Source organism: Typopeltis vanoorti, chromosome 15 (genome assembly GCF_054136105.1).
Source record: "Typopeltis vanoorti isolate ZY-2024b chromosome 15, IOZ_Tvanoo_1.0, whole genome shotgun sequence".
Lineage (NCBI taxonomy): Eukaryota > Metazoa > Arthropoda > Arachnida > Uropygi > Thelyphonidae > Typopeltis > Typopeltis vanoorti.
This window is the reverse complement of record NC_143563.1, coordinates 64,641,044-64,662,336: the sequence shown is the minus strand read 5'-3', so window position 1 is coordinate 64,662,336 and position 21,293 is coordinate 64,641,044. Positions and strand designations below refer to the sequence as shown.

The following is a 21,293-nucleotide window of genomic DNA, read 5'->3' as shown; positions in this document are numbered from 1 at the left end:
TATTCATAATTCTTATAAATTCTGTAAGCAGCTGTTATAGTGAGAATCACTTCCTATATATCTTTAAATTTTTATTGGAAATCTCTTTAGTATGGAGATAACAGCTGCTTACAGAATTTCCACTTAGTTATACTGTCAATTAAAGATGCCAAGAAATTATTTTCTTGCTTTAATCCTTTATGCAAGTGTAAGCAAAGTTTGCACATGAAGTATCTTCACAGTAGGGTTACCTGTATTTAGAGGCTAATGACTTCCCATTAATTGCCTTAGTATCCCATAATGCTATGTATTATGGGAAAAGCCACTACCCAGACAGGCTTTGACTGTTATTGAGGTCTCATCAGTGGGAATTGAACCCAGAAGAGATACCAAGGTTGAAGTAATACATTTCCCAGTGAAAAGATGTATCAGCTTATTATTAAATTACTCTGGATCAAAGATAAATCTTCAAAGTTTTTTCCCATCAGGAAAAATCTCACATCAGTTGCCTTAGTATCCCATAATGCAAAGCACACCTCCTTTTGGATGCATATATAATGCTATCTTATGAGAAGAGCCACTACCCAGACCAGTTTCGACCTTTAGGTCTCATCAGTGGGAGTCAGACATGACGATACCACAGTCATGATACTTTATGCTGAAAACTTTGTTTGCTTACACTTGGATAAGATATTAAACTAAGAATATAATTTCTTGGCATCTTTAATTTATAGTATAATAAGTAGAAAAGAAAAACTTTCAACATCTGTCTCTGATACAGAGTAATTTAATAATAAGGTACATGATACATCTTTTCACTACTTGTATATGGGAAATATGACTTCTGTATCATTTCTAGGTCTGGGCCCTTCCCACAATGCATAGTATTATACACATCCAAAAGGAGGTGTGCTTTGCATTATGGGATACTAAGGCAATTCATGTGAAGTCATTAGTCTCTATATATAAATAGCCTAGTCATGAAGATACTTCATTTGCAAACTTGATTCTTAGACTTTGGATTTAAAGGATTGAGGCAAGAATATAATTTCTTAGTATCTTTCATTTATTGATTTTTTAGCGAGTAATGTACAAAAAAAAAAAAAAACGAAGTTATTGTGAAGCATAATATATTACGAAGATAACATATTTTGTTGAAATTAAAAACACTGTTGTTACTGTGTTTTTGAAAAATAATTTGTATAGCAGAAATTTCTAATTTCTGCTTAGCTAGCATCACCATCACAAACCATAGGCTCACTGCCTGTTCGTGTCTGATGCCCTCTTCACTTTGGATACTGCAGTAAATAAAAATAATATGTACTTTTACCAAAAAGAGATTAGGAAATTTTTTGCTCAAATTGGATACCAAAAATCTCAAGCACTGGGGACATTCCTCCTCATCATCATGCCTATCAAGGATTTAGGCTTAGAGTGGCCTGTTCCAGCTTTAGAAATCATCGTTGAATCTCTTAAGAATACAGCGCCTGGTTTTCTTTCTCCTAATGGTTTGTAATTTAAGGCTTGTTTTGGTAATCTTTCTGTTTTCATTCTTTTAATGTGTTCCATCCATTTGTGCTTATATTTTTTAATTTTTTCTATTACTTATTCCTGGTTTAATTCTCTCATGGTTTCTTTGTTTCTTTTGTGATCAAATAGAGTATACTTTGCAGTTTTTCTCATAAACTTCATTTCAGCTGTTTATTAATCTTTGTCTTCTTTTTGTTTTATTGTCCATATTTCACTTCCATACAATAGGACTATCTAGGTTTGGTTTAAATATAGAGTTAATTAGACCTGTTATTTTTAAATATTTTGCAATGTTTATATCTTTTCCATATGTAATCATACATCCTAGGTAGTTAAATGAATTTGCCTGTTCTAAAATCTTGCTATCTATTACTATTTTAGTTCTTACTAGATCTTCTCCTTTAAAGGCCATTGTTTTTCATTTTTCTGTTGATATTATCATTCCATAATCTTTGGCTATCTCATTGAAATTTAAAATACCTTTTTGTAAGTTATCTTCAGAATTTGTAATTATTATTTGGTCATCAGCAAAAAAAGGAGAGTGTTTAAGTTCACAGCAGGAGAAAGTTTAATACCTTAATGGAAATTTTTATTCCGTTCCATTTACTCCATAAATTATCTGATGGTTAAAGACAAGATGGCTATGAACTAAACCTGTGTTTTCCTGTTATATGACATTTTGATACTAGAGCTGAACAAATAAAACTTATATACTGTATAGTCAAATGTTTTTCACAACATTCATCCCATTGCTAGTTTGCAAATTCAAACTGTCTCTGCAACATAATGCAGTATGTTTGTTTGAGGACATTAATTACAACCAGTATTACCAATTCAGTATTATTATTATTATTATTTGTATATATATATGATTATATTAGTTATGTTTTTTGTGTTTTAACTAACTTTTTAGATGCAATATATTTACAGTTGCATTAACAGTTTTTAATTTATTTGTAAATTAACTCAGGTCACATAATTTAGTCTCCTGAAAGATTGAATTTAAAAAATAGTTTTACTGCACTTATACATTTTGATACAAAATATTTAACTTTGGAACTGAGATTAAGAATTATGAAGCTACTTCATCCTGATTTTATTATTTCTAAGAGATTTGTCTTTAAAGTTAATATATTTTCTTATGCAAAAAAGTAAGTACTCATAATTAGGAAAGGAACTTTTTAAGCTTCACTATTTGTTTAACCCAAGGATGAGCTCCATTGCTATGATATCTAAACATGAATGTCGCTTTAAACAACCTTCCTGTCTACTTAGCTAAATGCAATTTATTTTTTGTTGCATATAAAATCTGGGCTATAGCATCATTGTTGTTCTAAAGGAAGTGTATTGCAGCAAAACCTTCCATTGATCCCTGCAAGTTCACAATGCTGAGAAGTTTTATTAAACATTTACAGTATGGATTGCAGATGTAATAAAGAAAAAAAGATTATCTTTTGGTTAAGAAAGATTTGTTATCAAAGTCATGCAAGTATCAACTCTTAAGCTAAATAGATAGTGTCCAAGAATTTAATGTGTGAATCTGTGCAATATATTTGAGTTTGTCACAGATTAGAGTTTAGCATCCTGCATGTTATCAGTGGTAGTAGCAGTGTTTCTTGTGATTTCATATTTGCTTAAATAATGATATTATCCATTTAGAGAATGTGTTTTTAATGTATTTATATTTTTGTTGGCCTGTTATTGTCATAGTGATTGTCATTTGGCACTGCTGATAGTTCTGTGTCCCGGTGCTAATCATTTAAGTTGTTAGAATTACTTACACGCAATATGATGTGAACAGTGATAAGTATACTAATAAAATGTTATAGAAGAATTTGGATTTTTTGCTTTATTTTATTAATTGTAATCAATGAAAAATATTTTTGATGTACATTTTTTTTTTTAACTAAATTAAACTTCAATTGGTAATTATCTCATAAGTCTTTTATGGGATAAAATATGGATTTCTCTTATACCCCAAGATTAAAACTAGGTTTATCTATAGTGAATTGCATAACAGTAAACCTCCTATCACTTGATCATTAAAAAAAAAGTAAATTATGTATATTTATTTATTTTTATGCAAATCCCATCAATGAAATGCAGTAAAACATATCATACATAGGTGGAGTGACTAATAATTAAACAATCTGATAACTAAATATGAACTTTTCACTTTGTTGGAAAAATACAAAATAAAGCTACCATTAAGTTCCATTTTGATTCGAATAATCATTGTTTGCTGCTATTCATGATATAATTATCGTGGATAGCATTTTCGTCCCTTCCTCCTCTTAACCTCCCAGTTGGTAGTGTATTATCATGTTGACTTGTGATCTTAATTTTTTTGAACAGTGCATTTATGCTCTTTTTTGCCAAATAATGTTTTTTTATGCTTAAAATAATTTTTTTAGTTTTTAGTTAGCATCATATATTAGCCTCCATATTTAGTGAGAAATAAATATAAAATACAAGTTGGGGAATAATAAAGCGTATGCTAGTATAAAAATGAACCATTTTGTTACAGGAAGAGTTATGGCAGGAAAATTTATAAATTACGAGTTAAAATCATAATTTGCAAGATAAGAAATACTGTAAAATAATCATCTCTGACATGAAATGCAAGAGAAATGGCCTTGAGAGATCTTAGAAGGAAAAAAGCAGTAGCATGCTTTTTTTTTTTTGATGATGAGATCTTTCTTGCAAGAAAGTTTTTGGTAGCAAGAAAATCAGAGTTTAGAGCATTGGTTATGATGGATCCTGAGACTACTAATAATTTGGCAATACAAGGTTTGTCAAGTGAAAAAGCACTGGAGGTCTAGGAGACATAGAGAAGAGTGGCAAAATCCATTTTGCATTTAGCTGGTTTACTTCCAAATTGTGATGATTTTTGAGAGAAGTTGGATGATAGGTTGTTGGTGAATTTTTTTTTTGGAATATGCTGAATGTAGACTTTTACAAATATGCCAAGTTTCTGTCTTGTTTGATATGTGCATACCATTTATCAAGAATTCTACACATTTTCTGGAAAAGATTAAATATTTCCTTAACAAGCTTCTGATATTTTGATCGGTTTTGACATCATCTCTCTGTGCACGTACATCCTGTTGGCTGATACAATTTGCTCTTGTATGAAGATGTCTGAATTTGTAATACAGTTGGAAAATTCCAAGATCTATAAACAATTAAAAAGGTATGGCCATGGGGAGTCTTTATTTATCCTTATCCTTGGATTAAATTAGTATTTAAACCATCTAGAGAATACTTTGTTTATCACTATTAATACTCCATCCTCTTTCCTGGATGAATAGTGGTACAGATTTCAGAATGAGGCCAAATGGCAGAAATATCTGCTTCTTCCTAATATACTTTTTAAAAAATATATTAAGAAGGAGCTTGACATTGTTAGCATTCAGAAATGCATGAGCAAAGTTCATCTCAGGGAGGTATGGTCACTTGAATACAATGGAAGAGGAAAAGTTTACAAAATTTTGATGTCAGGAGAAGAAAAAAAAACAGAGAAAAGACTACATTATTGGAGTCCTGACAATTTGGAGGAAAGTTGTTGATAGGACCTTAGTATTACATAAAAAGTGCATCATTACCATCACCAGTATATTAAACATCTTATTGACACATATAAGGAATTTGATGATATTTAAAGAGTAAAATCAAGGAACAGCCATGTTTTAACTGAAAACTGTATTTTTTTAAAAAAAAAATAAGAATCCAAATAATCTATATTTCAAGTTTACGATTACAGTATCAGGAGTGGACAATTCAATACAGTTACACTTAAGCAAAAGATGTCTAGTGCTTCATTATATTAACTTGTGTATTGAAAATTTTGTGGCATTACTAGCCCTTCATCACATGCCAATATGCAGTTATGTTAAGAAAGGCAACAGGCTAGTGAAAAAAATCTATTGCTTTTTTTTTTCTTCATATAATTTACTTGCATATATCATAAAAGCATGAAGCACACACATAGCAAGCAAGAGAGTGATATGTCTTAGGATATCACTTCCTAGCCGTGTGTGTATATGCATGTACGTACAGAGTCTATATGTAAAATATATTTTAGTCAGGAAAACACTGACTTAACCAGAGGCTGGCCATGGAAATACAGCAATCTCTCGATTAATGCATCTCCAATTAGTGCATTTTTTTTATACCCAAATGCAATTAATGCACCTATATACATTTTAAAAATAAATGTTACAGATTTTAAAATTTTCTATCTATACATTTTTTATGGCTAACTATTTTAAAAAATCACTCACCAGGATGAATTAATTAGGTATTGATTTAAAACATTTTACAAAGTTATTTTTTAATGGCATACAGTACTATACTACACTATGTTCCAAATTTACCACCAAAATTTATGTCGTCTGCTAATCATATCTCGTGCCTCCTTTAAAATAAAAAAGTAAGGCAAACAAGTGCAAAGTATTTTCCCAACCTTTAATCGTGAACAAAAAAGTTGAAGTGTGAAAAAGATTCGAAAAGTAATCTCATTGGAAGAAAAACTTGAAATAATAAAGAAAAGTTACCAAGTTGAACCAGGGCAAAGACAGGACAAGAACACAAAATGGGTGAATCAACTATAAAAGCAATTTTATGCAAAGCTACTAAATACAAAGAGAAATGTAAGGCTGCTTCAAGCTTATCATGCATACAGACCACTTGAAATCAAAGTATTATAATGATTGAATTAGAGAAACTTCTTTCTACATGGAACGAAGATTGTAACCATAAGCAGATCCTGCTAAGCACTGACCTTATTAAATCAAAAGCATTAAGTCTCTTTGCGACCTTGAAAGAAAGGGCTGTCAATGATGGAAAAGAAGAATTCCACACTAGTGCTGGGTGGTTTGAGCGTTTCAAAAAGAGAAATAGCCTGCATAATATTCAGATCACAGGTGAAGCTGAGTGCAGATAAAGAGGTGGTCACAAATTATCCAGAGATTTTGAAGAAAATTGCAGAAGAAGGGAGCTATTGTGACCAACAAATATTATGTCAATGAAACCAGCCTTTTTTGGAAGCAAATGCCTTCCAAGACCTGTCTGCCAAATCAGAGAAATCTCAGCCTGGTTATAAAGTTGCAAAGGATAGAATGACTCTCAATTACATATTTGGTTTAATCCTTTATCCAAGTGTAAGCAAACAAAGTTTGTGCCTGAAGTATTGTCAGGACTGGGGCAACTCGTGGCAAAGGTAGTATAACTTCTCATCACTTGCCTTAGTATCCCATAATGCTATGCATTAAGGGAAGGGTCACTACCCAAACCAGTTTCAACCTTCATTGCGGTCTCATCAGTGGGATCCAGACGTGGTGATACTAAGGTGGAAGTAATGGAGATGTCATATTTCCATATATAAGTTGCCATAAGGTATCACACCTTATTAAAATTCTCTGGATTAGGGATAAGTTGATGGAAGTTTTTTTCACTTGGCTATGCTATCAATTATATATTTGGTTTAATCCTTTATCCAAGTGTAAGTAAACAAAGTTTGTGCCTGAAGTATTTTCAGGATACTTCTGGTGCAAACTTTGTTTGCTTACACTTCGATAAAGGATTAAACCAAATATATAATTGGTACGATAGAATGACTCTTCTGTTAGGTGGTGATCTAAAGTTTTAAACCCATGGTAGTTTATAGGGCACAAAATCCTTTGGCCTTTAAGGGCCTTAGAAAACAATTTGAAAATATTTTTTGTACAATCATAGTTTTTAATCAGTAATGCAGGCTGACACTGATGAAGAGAGAAGCAGTAAAATTTTGAAGAGGAGTAGAAAAGGCAATAGAGCCATACCATCAGTTGCATAAAAAAAGAAACAGAATGCCTGCCAAACTATCTTAGCTCAATTCTTTGTTAAGAAGTAGAATAATAAATTTATATTCTGAATGTTTTATTGTCTTTCAGCTTTGTGGTTTTCCTTTAACTAGGCCCTGAGACACCCTAATTCTTTTATAAAAAAAATTAAGGATCAAAAAAGAAATTTAAAGAACGAATTATACTTTTTCCCCATAGGTTATTATATTTGATTAGTGCATTTTCGATTAATACGCCAGTTTTAAAGAACTCATTAGGCACATTAATCAAGGGATTGTTGTATTTCTAAATAACTAAGTCTGCTGCAAGATGTTTACTAACTTTTTTTTTTCCCATCTCTTTCCACCATTACTAAGTGTCCATAATAGTTGTGCTTGAGTTTCACAAAAATGCCTTCCTCCCAGAGTATCAAGTAATGTATGGACAAGTCTGTTAAATGTTTTAACATCTTTACATTGACCATAACATTCCAGATATTTTATATTGATCCAGTTTAACCCCCCCCCCCCCACACACACACAACTGCAGCTTTTTTTTTTTTTTTCATTTACACTTGCTAAATGAGATTAATGCATGATAACAAATTAAATTTCAAATATGGGGAATTAAAAAGGATTCAGCATTGTAGTTGAAAAGGCTTATTATTATTCTTTCAATGGAAGAGAAATAGTGAGGAAAAAAAAATTCAAAGATCCTCTTTACCATTCTTTAATTGAAAAAGTAAGTTCATCGCACATCTCTTTAGTAAGTATATCCCTTTCACCCCAAGAAGTTATGGCATCACCGTCTTCATCAACACATGCACATTTATCATCAAAACACTGAATGCTATTAAAATTACCGTCAGCTGTACAGGTCATCATGGGATATCGAGCAAAATTGTGTTCTGCATCATATTCATCACGTGCACAATCTGAAAAACAATAACCATTTCACAACATGAATGGCTAAATATGCTTATCAGCTTTTTTATCATGAAATAGGTATTAATACTTTTGGACTAGTTTAAACTCATTTAAAGATTTAAGAATGATATGCCTAAAAAAGAAGCATTTCTAAAGCTTTTCTTTTTTTCAGGCATAATTTAAAGTTGAGCTATACAAACTGTTAAAATATATAGATTGTATTAACTTCTTTATGTTTGAAAGGTTGAAATTAGAGCTACATAATATGGAAACCCTCATCTGGAGAGGGACCAAATCTGGGACTTTTTCAAGTCCCAGATTTGGTCTGTCTGACAGACTTTAGTGTGGTGGTCTCACATAGAGCAATGCACATCATCTTCCACTTCAGCATGTCACATAGGAATTCAAACCTACAGCTTATGGGTTGTGATGAGTATAGTTACTATAGCTGGCCTTGAAAACTGAATTATAAAGATAATTAGTTACAATAAATACACAATGAATGAGCATTTTAATATAATAAAAATGTTCAATTATGGTTTTAGTTAATTCATATCCTAAGAACAGCAGAATCCGTAATCTGCTACTGAGGAATAAGAGTTCAGAATAGGATTGCACTTTCTTTGGACGGGGAGGGGCAAAGGAATTCTGTCTCCATCCTGTTATTACACTACTAAAAATATTATATAGTCAAATCCAAATAAGCATGAGAAAGCTGTCTGCTGTGTTTCCACTGTTGGCTTGGAATGTTCCATCCCCTGTCAATGTAAGTTAAAATATGCCAGTGGTACCAAAAGATGAAACACTAGTCTCAATATGAAATGGTATGCATGCTTATAGAATAACATTCTACATTAGAACAAAATAATTATTAAAATCATTTTTAGGTTTAGTGGAATAAGAACAGCAAGATTAAATAACTAAATACAGGCTTAATAGTTTTGGTATTTCTTCTTCATCACTTTTTTCTTCCTTTTGATTCTTGCAGGATATTCAAGACAGTGTCAGTTAGACCTCACTGACCATAGTTGTCGTAGGAGATATTTCCTGTGTTAGCAGATATCCCAGTTAGATGATAATATTAAACCGGTCTGGGTAGTGACCTCCTACCATAATGTAATAACAGCATACATTTCCTAGGAAATGTGTTTTGCATTATGGAAAATACCAAGAATAGCGATCAGAACTTTACCACCTTTGCTACGAGTTTCCTGAGTGTGTACTACATGCATTAGCTCACGCTAGTAGTTACCGATACTTTTATAGTTTACTATACTATATTCGGCATGAAACTCTCCGATTCCAATCTTTGAGTTTCTTATTCGGTTTTAAAACAATGTGAGATTTAATATCCTCTTAATTTAAATAAAAGAATATAAAAATTTACTTTTTGGTAGTGCAGAGAACACAGAAATCTAAATAACCTATTATTGCACACCTATCAATAAGATGAGTGTCCAGTAATAGGTTGAAAGTAGGGAAACCAAAGTAAAAAAAATGAGAAAAGATGTAGGAATTCTAAGAGTTAGTGAATTCAGATAGAACAAGAAGTGACAATTATTGGAGTGGAGGAGAGAAAGGGCAAAAGGGTGTGGGGAAAGAAGTTAAATGTTTTTTTTTATATTTTTTATGTGGCTCCCACCCATGAAAGATTTGTATCAAGACATTTATGGTATGAATATATATATATACAGGGTGTTCGGGATAAATTTGACAGTTTCGTAAGGAAAAAGAAAATCTTCTTTGTATCTATTAAATTTAATGAATTGACAAAAAAACATTACAGGCAGAGTTAATTACAATACTATCAACAAGATTTACTCAAAATAACCACCATTAGCATCGATCACAGCTTCAATTCTGCTTCGGAACCTCGAACAAGCTGATGCTACAGTCTCCCTGGGAAGGGCCGCAAAAACTGTTTTAATTTTATCCATTAACTGGGCTTTTGTATTACTGGAAGTGCGATTGGTGTCTTTTTCAACTGCGCCCCATACAAAATAATCCATGGGGTTAAGGTCTGGGGAGTTTGGAGGCCAAACATTTGGACTGGTGAAGTCGTAGAAATTTTCAGACAACCATTTTTGACTTTTCCCAGAGGTGTGGCAAGGGGCCGAATCCTGCTGCCATACATACGGCCTACCATTGGCTACCCTTGTTATCCAGGGCTTGACTACAGTTAGCAACTCCACGAACAAAGCCCGAATTCCAATGCCAGGGTTCTTCAACACCTGTTCCTGCAGATTTGCGAGGAATTCTGCTGTACGAACGCAATCAGATCGTCTGCTAGGGATCTTTCTTCTTGCTACATCCTCGTAGTCACCATTGCAAGTCTCTAGTTCATGCCTGATTGTTTTTACTGTATTCAGGGAGCATTGGGCAGCAGTCGTAATATCCTTATTTTGATGGCGGGCACGAATCATCATGATACAAGTTATTCTCTTCCATGATTCAGGTGGGTTCCAGCTATCCATCCTTTCTGACATCTTGTATATGAATGAAGAAGGGTCCAAACTTTTAAATAAAGAGAAGTGTGTGTTAATACATCTAACTTACGGAAAAATATAATTAATTATAAATATGTCAAATTTATCCCGAACACCCTGTATATAAGTTTGTGGTGTTCATTTATTTCTTACATAGTCCAGAAACCCTACTCGAGAGATCAAACATGGAACTTTTCAAGCCACTTCAGGCCTGCAATAAGTGGGGGTAGTCATGTCACACTAGGTGATGAAGTTCATTTCCCACCTAAAGACAATCACAGCATCCATGCTAATGGTAGGATTCACACCCACAGCTTGTTAGATGGAGAGTGGATACTCTAACCACTCAACCAACCAAGCTGGCAAATAGATTAACTAATAACATCAGTTAAAAACAATTTAATAGCAGAGGATGTTAATGCAGTATTTGGAGAAGACAATGAACGTGAAAAAAGCTAGACAATTTGGACAGCATACTTAATTTTTGTAGACAACATGGTTTTATAGTTTTCAACCAACTTCACTTTTTGGAGTTCCAAATTGAAGATGCTATACATGGAAATAACTAGATGTTTGAACAATGCTAGATCGACTACACACTAGTCAAGAAAGAGATGCAGGAATCAACTAAAGTGATGTTACAGCCACCCAGGAGTTAAAACAGAGGAATCACTCAATTGTTATTGTGTGAAATAAAACAAATGAAGAAAAGATGGAATATTAAACTACTATTAAACACCTCAAATATAAAAAAAATCAATTAAAAAACATTGCATATTTAAGATCTGTGAGAACGACTGCATGTTCATAAAAGGAAATAGTTAAAAAGATTATTAAATGTAGTATTAGGATTTCCAATATTACAATCACAGAAGGTGATTTGTGATTTAATAGAAGAAAGAAATAAAGCAGGAAGGGCGAGAAAGGCTACAGAAGCTAAAAACCATCAAAAATTAAGGAAGACTGCAAAGAAGTTGAACATAAAAAAAAGGAGGAGCTGACAAGGCACATCAAATAATTCAGCATACACCTTGTGATCCCAAAACAAAAAAAAAAAAAGTAGTACAAGACAGAAGGAAAAGTTACCTACTGGTAATAAAGTGATAGCAAGAAATGAAAGATTTATAATGGAGAAAATATGAATAGTGAAATTATTGCACCAAAATATAAACCTTAAAAAAAAAAAAGATGTAGAATTACTGGATGAAGAAATTAAGAGTAGTTAGTGAATTACTTAACTGGAAAAACTGTAAGGATGGATATTGACTGAATTTTTAAAAAAATCTGGGAGATACAACACCAAAAATTTACTTTTCACTATACCCAAGAAAGGGAATGCAACAGACTGTAAAAATGATCAAACACTAAGTTTACCCAGTTTATGTTTCAAAGATTTTATGTTATTCTGTTTCACTATATACTACATATAGTGAAACACAGAATAGAAATTGAATGTTATTTAGATGAAGATCTTAGATTTCAAAATGGAAAGAAAGCAAACTGAAGAAGCAGTATGAGCCTAAAGATTAGTAATGTATACTATCGAATTATTCTGAAAAATCACACAATCTAATTTTTTATCTCAGAAATCAAACTTTTTGATTTGATTTTTTAATAATGAAGGCAAGTGGAAATGACTAGAGATATAGAAGACTAATTAAGAAATGTATGCCAATCAGTAAATAAAAAAGAGGGAGAAAAAAAGATACAACTTCAGAATTAAAGAAAGGTGAAAGACAAGGTTGTAAAGAAGTTGAACATAAAAACAAGAGGAGCTGAAAGATACATTTTCTGAGTTTGAAGAGGATTTACAACAGATATTATTAGAATGAATAATGTTTTATTTGATTATGGATTTAACATAAATGCTACAAAAACAAAATAATGGTGCCAGGTTCAAAAGAAAAAATAAGATAGATAAAATAGTGATTATAGGTAAGAACACTGAACAAAATCATTCATATAATTTAGTAGAAATATGAAGTATTGAAGAAAATGAGATAATTTATTTATAAGATAAGGAACAATATCGCATATAAAAACTTTTGTTTATATTGTATTCTTATGTTTGTGAGACTTAGACTACTACAGCAGAAGACCAGAAAAGAATTGAAGCATATGAGATATACTGTTGGAGAGTATTACTGGGAGCAAATTGGCAAGAAAAAAAAAAATGAAGTCTTGTGTAAAATAAAATAAAACAGAACCAAGCATTGAAGAAAAATAAAATTCCTAGGACACAGATAAAACAATATGAAAGTATAAAAGTTTTACAGTGGCTACACTGCATATAGCAATGGCTATATTATCTCCACTCTTATTCATCTATGGATTACATTAAACCTGATATCAAAATTGGAGATGTTAATATCAGCTCTTTATGCAGATATACTGGATTTATTTATAAGTAGAACAAGTCTGCAGAATTCCCCAACTAAACTGAATAACTGCTGTAACAAATTTGGTATGAAAATAGGCAGAAGTACTGAAAGCATCAACTGCATTCTAAATCTGGAGAACCTATAGAACAAGTAAAACATTTCAGCTATTTAGGCACAGTTTTTAGTGAAGATGGCAATTAAATTTGGAAATAGACAGCTGAATTCAAAAAACTGGTATTGTAGGAATTCTTGTAGAAAGGCTTAAACGCTGGTTAAACATGATTATTAAATAATTGACAGCGTATACTAGAAATATAAATTAAATCAAACTTTAATATATACTTTCCAATATTTCGGCAACATCACGTTGCCATCTTCGTGGGAACTTAAGATAAAGACGTGCACGCAAGTACTACACAACAGCAAATGAGAAACGAAGCGAGGAAGCTACCGTTTTCCTAAAGTCCTGATGGTGCCCCTGGCGGGCTATATTAGGTGTTCTTGGCCTTTGGGCTGAAGTTCTCCTGATGTATGTTATCCAAATTTGTTAAGGTTTGGCATGTTCCTAAGGGCTGAGGCTGATTCCATGAATAGTGTTTCATATTTGAATTTGCTGCGGTGTATTACTGTGGCAGGTATCCAGAGCATGGTCTGCAAGCCCAGAGTGGCTGTACTGGGGAAATCGGATGTAGTCCTTGTGTTCTGAGATTCTGATATTTGCTGTCCTGCCTGTTTGGCCAAAGTAGGACAATTTACAGCTGCAAGGGACCTGGTATATACCAGGTAGGTCTAGAGGGAGTGGTTGGTCTTTAGTGGAGCGGATAAGGGATGCCAATTTTCTATATGGTCTGTAACAAGAGGTCAAGTCATGTTTTTTTAGGATTTTGTTGATTTTTTCCGAGGTGCCTCAGATGTAGGGAATGGTGATGGATTTAGAGTAATCTTTTTTTGTGAAGTGGGGGGGGGGTGTGTGTGTGGATAACTGGTTTTTAGTATTTTTTTGGAGGGGAGTGTGCCATTGGCTGAGAAAGTGTTAAGGATGTGATTTAGTTCAGTGGTTAGGGCTTTATCATTTGAACAGATTAGTTTAGCCCTGTTGAATAGTGTCTTAACTCCATATTGTTGTGAGGTGGGGGGAGGGAGGGATAGTGGGATTGTTGGTGAATGTATCTGCCTGTATGGGTGGGTTTTCTATAAACTGAGAAAACCAAGGTGACTAGTGTGTCCAGGAAGGGGAGGCTATTGTTTCCTCTTTTTCCTGGGTGAACTTGATTCTGGGGTGTTGGTTGTTTAAGTGTGTTAAGAAGGAGAGGAGTGTATCCGAGCCATGTGGCCAAATAGCGAACACATAATCAACGTAACGAAGCCATATGGTAGGTTTTTGTGGGGCTTTCTCTTCAAAAGTCTCCATAAAGAAGTTGGCCAAGGGTGGGGAAAGTGGTGAACCTGTGGCTGTCCTCTCTATCTGTTTGCAGAATTTTTTCTACCAAACAAAATGGCCTGAGGAGATGTCAAAACTGACCATTATGTCCTTAAGTATTTAATAATCCTGATATGGTAGGAAGTCAACTGAATAAATTTATATGAAATAAAAGAAAAAAATTAGTCAAAGTGCTGAACTAGCTATATATACAAGACAGTGTTAGTAGGTTAATTTGAGGAAAATTGTTGATAGGAAGTCACAATGTAACTTTTGCATATAGTATTATCATAATATCCTGCACACCCCACTGAGGGGAATGTCAGGAATTTGATGATGATAAATAAATATTAAATGTTAGAAGGAAAAATATCAGGAAAAAGAAGATGAGCAATGATCCAAAAAATATCATTTTTAGAGGATATATTTCTATTAACCAGAAAAGGTTATATTAAAGAGAAAAGCCCATGATGATCAATAAGATAGTCATGTACTTCACTGATATTACTTAGTTGAGAGGGGGGGGGGCTTTATATAAATGAGTTATTTCTTCAGTCATACAGCCATATCCCCCGATTATAACATACCGATCAAAGAGATGGTAGTTCATTCGAGATCAGTCACAGCTACTGATATAACAGTTCACTTAAGCCAAGTACAAGGAGTATCCAAAAACCATATTGCAATGCAAGTAATTGGAGTGGAGATGTACCTGCACAGGAGTCAAGAAATACATGATGGACATACCAGTTCCTAGTCTCTGTCATCATTTCATAAAAGGAATAAGAAAATCAAAAATCCTGTCAGTTGTGATGTATGATTAGTGATAAAAGTTTTGAATGCCAAAAATGTTTGCCAAGCCAAAATTTATTGGCAAGCTAGTGAAGCATCTGTATAAAATGCCATGAGTAATCATCAGATGTTCAGTAAAGGGAAGACAAATGTGCACAATAAAGACCAAACTGGCTGACAGTTCATTAATCACAGGTGAATGAGAAGATTCATCACTTCTGTACACATTTCTCATTTTTAACTACACAAAATTGTGTGCTTACTGATGATTACAAAAAAGCATAGTGGTGGCACTGACCATTTTGGAACAGTATCCTAATGAAGATGGTGAATTTTTGAACCACATTGTGAGAGAAGATAAAAACCTGAATTTTTTGTGCAACACCAGAGAGTAAGTATTCAGTGCAATAGTAGCATAGGCGATCTCCAATGGCAAAGAAATTCAAGCAAATTTCTTTCTTCAGGACATTACTCATGGACCTTTATATCTCAATAAACAACAAGAAATGCAGATATTAACTGTGAGACACTAAAACAATTGTGGTGGCATATTTGCAACAAAAATCTCAATAAACAACAAGAAATGCAGATATTAACTGTGAGACACTAAAACAATTGTGGTGGCATATTTGCAACAAAAAATGAGATTTTCTCAGTCCTTAAAATTATTCTTATTCTTGACAACATGATCCTCGCACTGCTCAAACAGTTCAACTGGGAAGTCTTCCAACACCCACTCTATAGCTCTTTATCTTGTATCCAGGGCCTTCCATCTTTTTTCCCCACTTGAAAAGATTTTTAGCAACTCAACAATTTAACAGCCATGATGGCATGAAGGATTGGATCAAAACACTGACAGCAAGCTACTATGAGGGATACAATATGGACAAATATCTCAATGTCGAGGTGAGTATGTGGAAAAGTAGCTGACAGCATGTGTAAAATTGTCTTAGAGTAATACTGAAAATGTTATTTCATTCATTGACAGCCAATTAGAACTTTGTTTCTGGACATACCTCATTTTTAACTTCTATGTTACAAAGAATGTCCTTCAAAAAGAATACATAATTAATTGCATAAATGGAGGGGGGGGGAGTTATATTGTAAGCTAGGTATATTACAATTGAAAGATAGACAAGCATTTTGCATTAAAAATTCATGTATCTTGATGGAATACAGTTTTATTTATTTTTTTTTTTTACCTCTATTTTCTGGTCATCTTTGTTCGAAAAATTTTTAATGTAAATTCTTGACACACCATATTAATCCACTGTTATAGTGCCAGTTCACTGTATAAGAATATGGAACAGAACAAGCAGCATAATATGGATCATAGAGTATGTATCATAGAGTATATACATGTAGATAAGCAGTTACTCACCACATCTCATAGCTTGAATAAGTTTGGTTTCTGTTTTTTCTACTGCATAGCTTTTAATAGTCTTTCCATTTCGATCAGAGCAAAAACATCTGCAAGTGAAATATATGTATACATTTTAATACTGAAAATCCAAGTATTGCACTGCAGAAAAATTTTAACTTTAATGTCTACCAACATAAGTTAAAAAAAAAAAAAAAAACTGAGGCTTCAGATGATTATAACATACCGATCTGCACTGCACTGCTTGGGTGAAAATGTCCCATCCAAATCACACACTGTCTGATCAAATCCAATGACTTCAATGCCCTTTTGGATAAATTGGAAAGAGAAGGCCCGGACCTGTATTAATTGCTTCTCACACTGCTTTACGTATTTTGCTGAGTGTTTTTTATGGTCATCTAAATAAAAGAAAGAAATTCATTTCTTAATTGTTTTTTAATGCTTTACAATACAGCATTTCTACAAAAGCATGACAGTATTTTAAATCAAATATTTTGTCAAATTTAATTTAAATATTCAAATACTGACAAAACTAGGAGATAACAATAACAAATACTGTAAATGGCAGTGGGAATGTAATTTACTTTTATTTTTATTTGGAGCAAACAACCTCGATGTGTACTCCTCTCCATAAGGAGTACACAATGCACACATAGAGAGTGAGGTGTGATGTACCATTATAATGTATATGCATTAAGCCAATAGAGCTGGGGATCATCCAGTTACTGAAACCTTTCATCCTCAACATATTTGAAGACAGGCACGGTCAATGTACAAAACATCAATGGAAAAGTATGACTATCAGAGGAATTGCAGAAATACCATGCAAAATCCTAAGGAGCTGTTTTACTATGTGGCAAGTAAAAGGAGGAATGACTATGGAAGGATGACTTCAAAAAGTGTTGATTGTATGGTAACAGAAACTAATCAAATAGTTGAGTTACTAAGTGATCATTCTGCAAGGGTATGCCATCTTGGTTGTGATATTGCAATGCTGGATGTGACATTAACTGATGGAAGAATAGAGATCGAAAAAAATAGAGGTACTTAGGATATTGCAGAAATTTAATGCGAACACGATCATGGGGGTTAGATGGCACATTAGCCCATGAGTTACAAGAATTTGCAAAAGAATTAGCACCTCCTCTGACCAAGCTGTTTCATTCAAGCCTCAGGTAAGGTTCCTATAGAGTGTAAAGATGGCAAAATAGTCCCACTGCATAAAGGAGACTCCAAGACAGAATTTGTCTTGGAGTCTCCTTTTGATTCTCCACAGTCAATGCAGGTGATATAGAGATGACTTAAATAAGCTGACAGTAATAATTGCAGGATGACTTAAATAAGCTGACAGTATGGACAAAGGTTACCAGTTTAACATGCCTAAGTGTAAGGTGATGCACTTTGGGAGGAGATGAGATCACATGCTGTGTACTATATTGATATAACTAAACTGCACGAATTTGAGGCGGCCAGTGACTTAGGGTTGAGAGTTTAAGTTTAGAGGACATATTGCAAAGGTAGCCAAAACAGCAAATCAAATTACATTGTTGTTGAAGAACACACTGACAAGCAGGGATAGGGAAGTTATTATTCCCCTTTATAAGGGCACAGCTGGATTACTGCACACAGATCTGATCACCTGGATTCGTTGGTGATGAAGAAGGGGTGGAGAGGAATTAGAGGTGAGTGACATACATTGTGGCAGGTCTGTGGGATGCTCACTATAAGAAATAGATTTTGAAGCCCATAGACCTTCAAACTAGTTGATAGGCATGAGAGAGAAGCATATAAGATATGCCTTTCTCATGCTATGACAGAAGTATAGGTTCTTAAAGGTGTTTTATAGGATTGACACTGATTTTTTTTTTTTTTAAACAGTGGAGGAGGGGAGAGAACAAGAGGTAATCCCTGTAAATTGTGTAAGAATGGGATTAACAAGGGTATTAGGACCTATTTTTGCTTAGAGGCTGGTGAATGGGTAGAATGCATTGCCAAAGGTGGTTGAGAGTGCTTTGTCTATGATGAGTTTAAGGTGAGGAGTGATAGGTATTGTGTGAATAATGACATGTGTCAATATAGGGTCTCCTGTGATGAGTCTTCTGACTTCATAGTGATACCCATATAATAATAATATTGAACTTGAAAATAGAAACTTCTAGAATGTGAAGTAATTTCAAATAGTGATGTGAAGAAATTTCAAAATGTTGTTTGAATTGAAAATGCAATCCACACACTTTCAATCTATCCTCATAGGGGACATTCCACAGACCCATCACCAGTGTGGTCACTCAGCTCTGGATCCTCTCCATCACCACCTGATCTCTAAGAAACCCAGGTGATCAATCTGTACACAGTAGTCAAGATGCAGCCAAATCATAGTCTTATAAAGAGGGATAATAACCTCCTGTCTTGACTAGTGAGTTTTTCAACATCCAAGTAACCCAACTGAGCTATTTTACTAACTTTTGCAATATGTCCTCTGAACTTAAACTCTGTCCACCATCACTCCCCAAGTCCCTGCAATTCATTACTATCAATATGATGCACAGTATGTAACCTTTTCAACTCAAAGTGCATAAACTTGTATTTTGCAACATTACAACATACAGAATCCTGAGGTACTCCACTAGTCACCCTCATTTTCGTAGGTTCAACTATTCCACCATATATTACTCTGTAGTGTTTGTCTGTCATCTGCCCTCTTATTGCTACCAGATCTATTTCCATTTCCTCAACTTTTATAATAGCTTTTCATGCAGTATTCTGCCAAATGCTTTTGCAAAGTCCAACAGTATCATGGTATAGCCATTTCCCCCTAATCTAATTCTGCTGTTGCTATTATAAAACATTAGTAAATTACTTAAGGCGAAGGATCTATCTTTTACAAAACCATGCTGCACACCAGAGAGTATTGCATTCCTATCCACCCGCTACTGGATTTTACATTTAACAAACTTTCCAAATACTTGAACCACCACTCATGACATATTAATATCATGAGTGGTTGGAGCTGCCTTTGTGTAATAGAACTACAGGAAAACCTCACTTAATGCGAATTTGATATGCTTGATTGAGTGAAATGATACCATTTCCTGCTTAAAGCAAGTGATTAATGACATAACGCAAATTATGTCATTAATTTGCGTTATGCAAAATTTTTTGTCACCAATCCGCAGCAAGCAGAAGAGCTGAAAGTCATTAAGAGGCGCTAGTAATACAATGATTGTGCGATAGCCAAGATACAGTGAGTCTACAGTTTGGACTATATTAAATAAGAGCAAAGAATACAAAAACAAGAAAAAAAATTCCACTGCTTCTTTAAGCATGCAGATCAGTCGAAACAGAAGCCATTTAACGATTGAGATGGAACGTCTTCTATCACTCTAGATTGAGGATTATAACCAAAAAAGAATACCTCTTAGTACTGGGAATATTCAGACAAAAGCTCTCAATATTTTTACCTCATTGAAAGAAACCAAATTTCAAGAGGTGTGAAATCTTTATTGCGAGTTTAGGATGATTTGACTGTTTTAAAAATTGAGCTGGACTGCATAACGTAAGAATAACTGAGGAACCTACTAGTGCTGATAAAGATTCTGTGGCCAAGTTTCCTGAAGACTTGCAAAGAATAATTCAGGAGGGTGATTATGACGATCGGCAAATATTAACGTCAACAAAACTGGTCTCTTTTGGAAGATTATGGGTAGTGACCTCCCTCCATAATGTAATAACAGCATACATTTCCTGGGAAATGTGTTTTTACATTATGGAAAATACCTAAGAATAGCGATCTGAACTTCCTCCACCTTTGCAACGAGTTGCCCGGTATTGTACTACGTACTAGGATCACTTGCATTCGCTAACGCTAGTGTCGCCGATACTTTATAGTTTACTATAATCGGCAAGAAACTCTCTGATTCCGATCTTTGAGTTTCTTATTCGGTTTTAAAACTATGCGGGATTTAATATCCCCTTAATTTAAGTAATGTTTTCATTGCCAAAATGAAGCTTATTAGCTCTTTATACTTAAGTAACTTAATGGTTGCACCTGTTTGGAAAACTCGTTCGCAGAGTACATAAGTTCTTTTTGCTATACACTTTGGTATTAGGTCTAGCTACTCACTGATGAAGCCTCAAAAAAGGCTGAAACCGGTCTGGGTAGTGACCTCCCTCTATAATGTAATAACAGCATACATTTCCTAGGAAATGTGTTTTTACATTATGGAAAATACCTAAGAATAGCGATCTGAACTTCCTCCACCTTTGCAACGAGTTGCCCGGTATTGTACTACGTACTAGGATCACTTGCATTGGCTAACGCTAGTGTCGCCGATACTTTATAGTTTACTATAATTGGCAAGAAACTCTCCGATTCCGATCTTTGAGTTTCTTATTCGGTTTTAAAACTATGCGGGATTTAATATCCCCTTAATTTAAGTAATGTTTTCATTGCCGAAATGAAGCTTATTAGCTCTTTATACTTAAGTAACTTTTTTTAATGGTTTTAAAACATGATTACTTTCAAATCTGGAGAGAGAACTTTAGAACTGCATAAGAGGAGATATCAATGAGGAGA

At 33.8% G+C, this 21,293-nt stretch overlaps 1 protein-coding gene across 1 annotated transcript in view; it reads right to left on the bottom strand.

Annotated features, from left to right (window-relative positions):
- Window positions 1–7,974: 7,974 nt before the first annotated feature.
- The window catches only part of LOC150098825 (thyroglobulin-like), a 64,157-nt gene continuing 50,838 nt past the window's right edge, over window positions 7,975–21,293 (bottom strand). The window contains exons 6-8 of the mRNA XM_090404703.1: window positions 16,944–17,115; window positions 16,718–16,806; window positions 7,975–8,265 (exon numbers count right to left, since the gene is read on the bottom strand). Of these exons, the coding sequence (XP_090260829.1) occupies window positions 8,051–8,265; window positions 16,718–16,806; window positions 16,944–17,115 (476 nt within the window). The 3' untranslated portion in view covers window positions 7,975–8,050. The remainder of the gene's footprint in view (window positions 8,266–16,717; window positions 16,807–16,943; window positions 17,116–21,293) is intronic.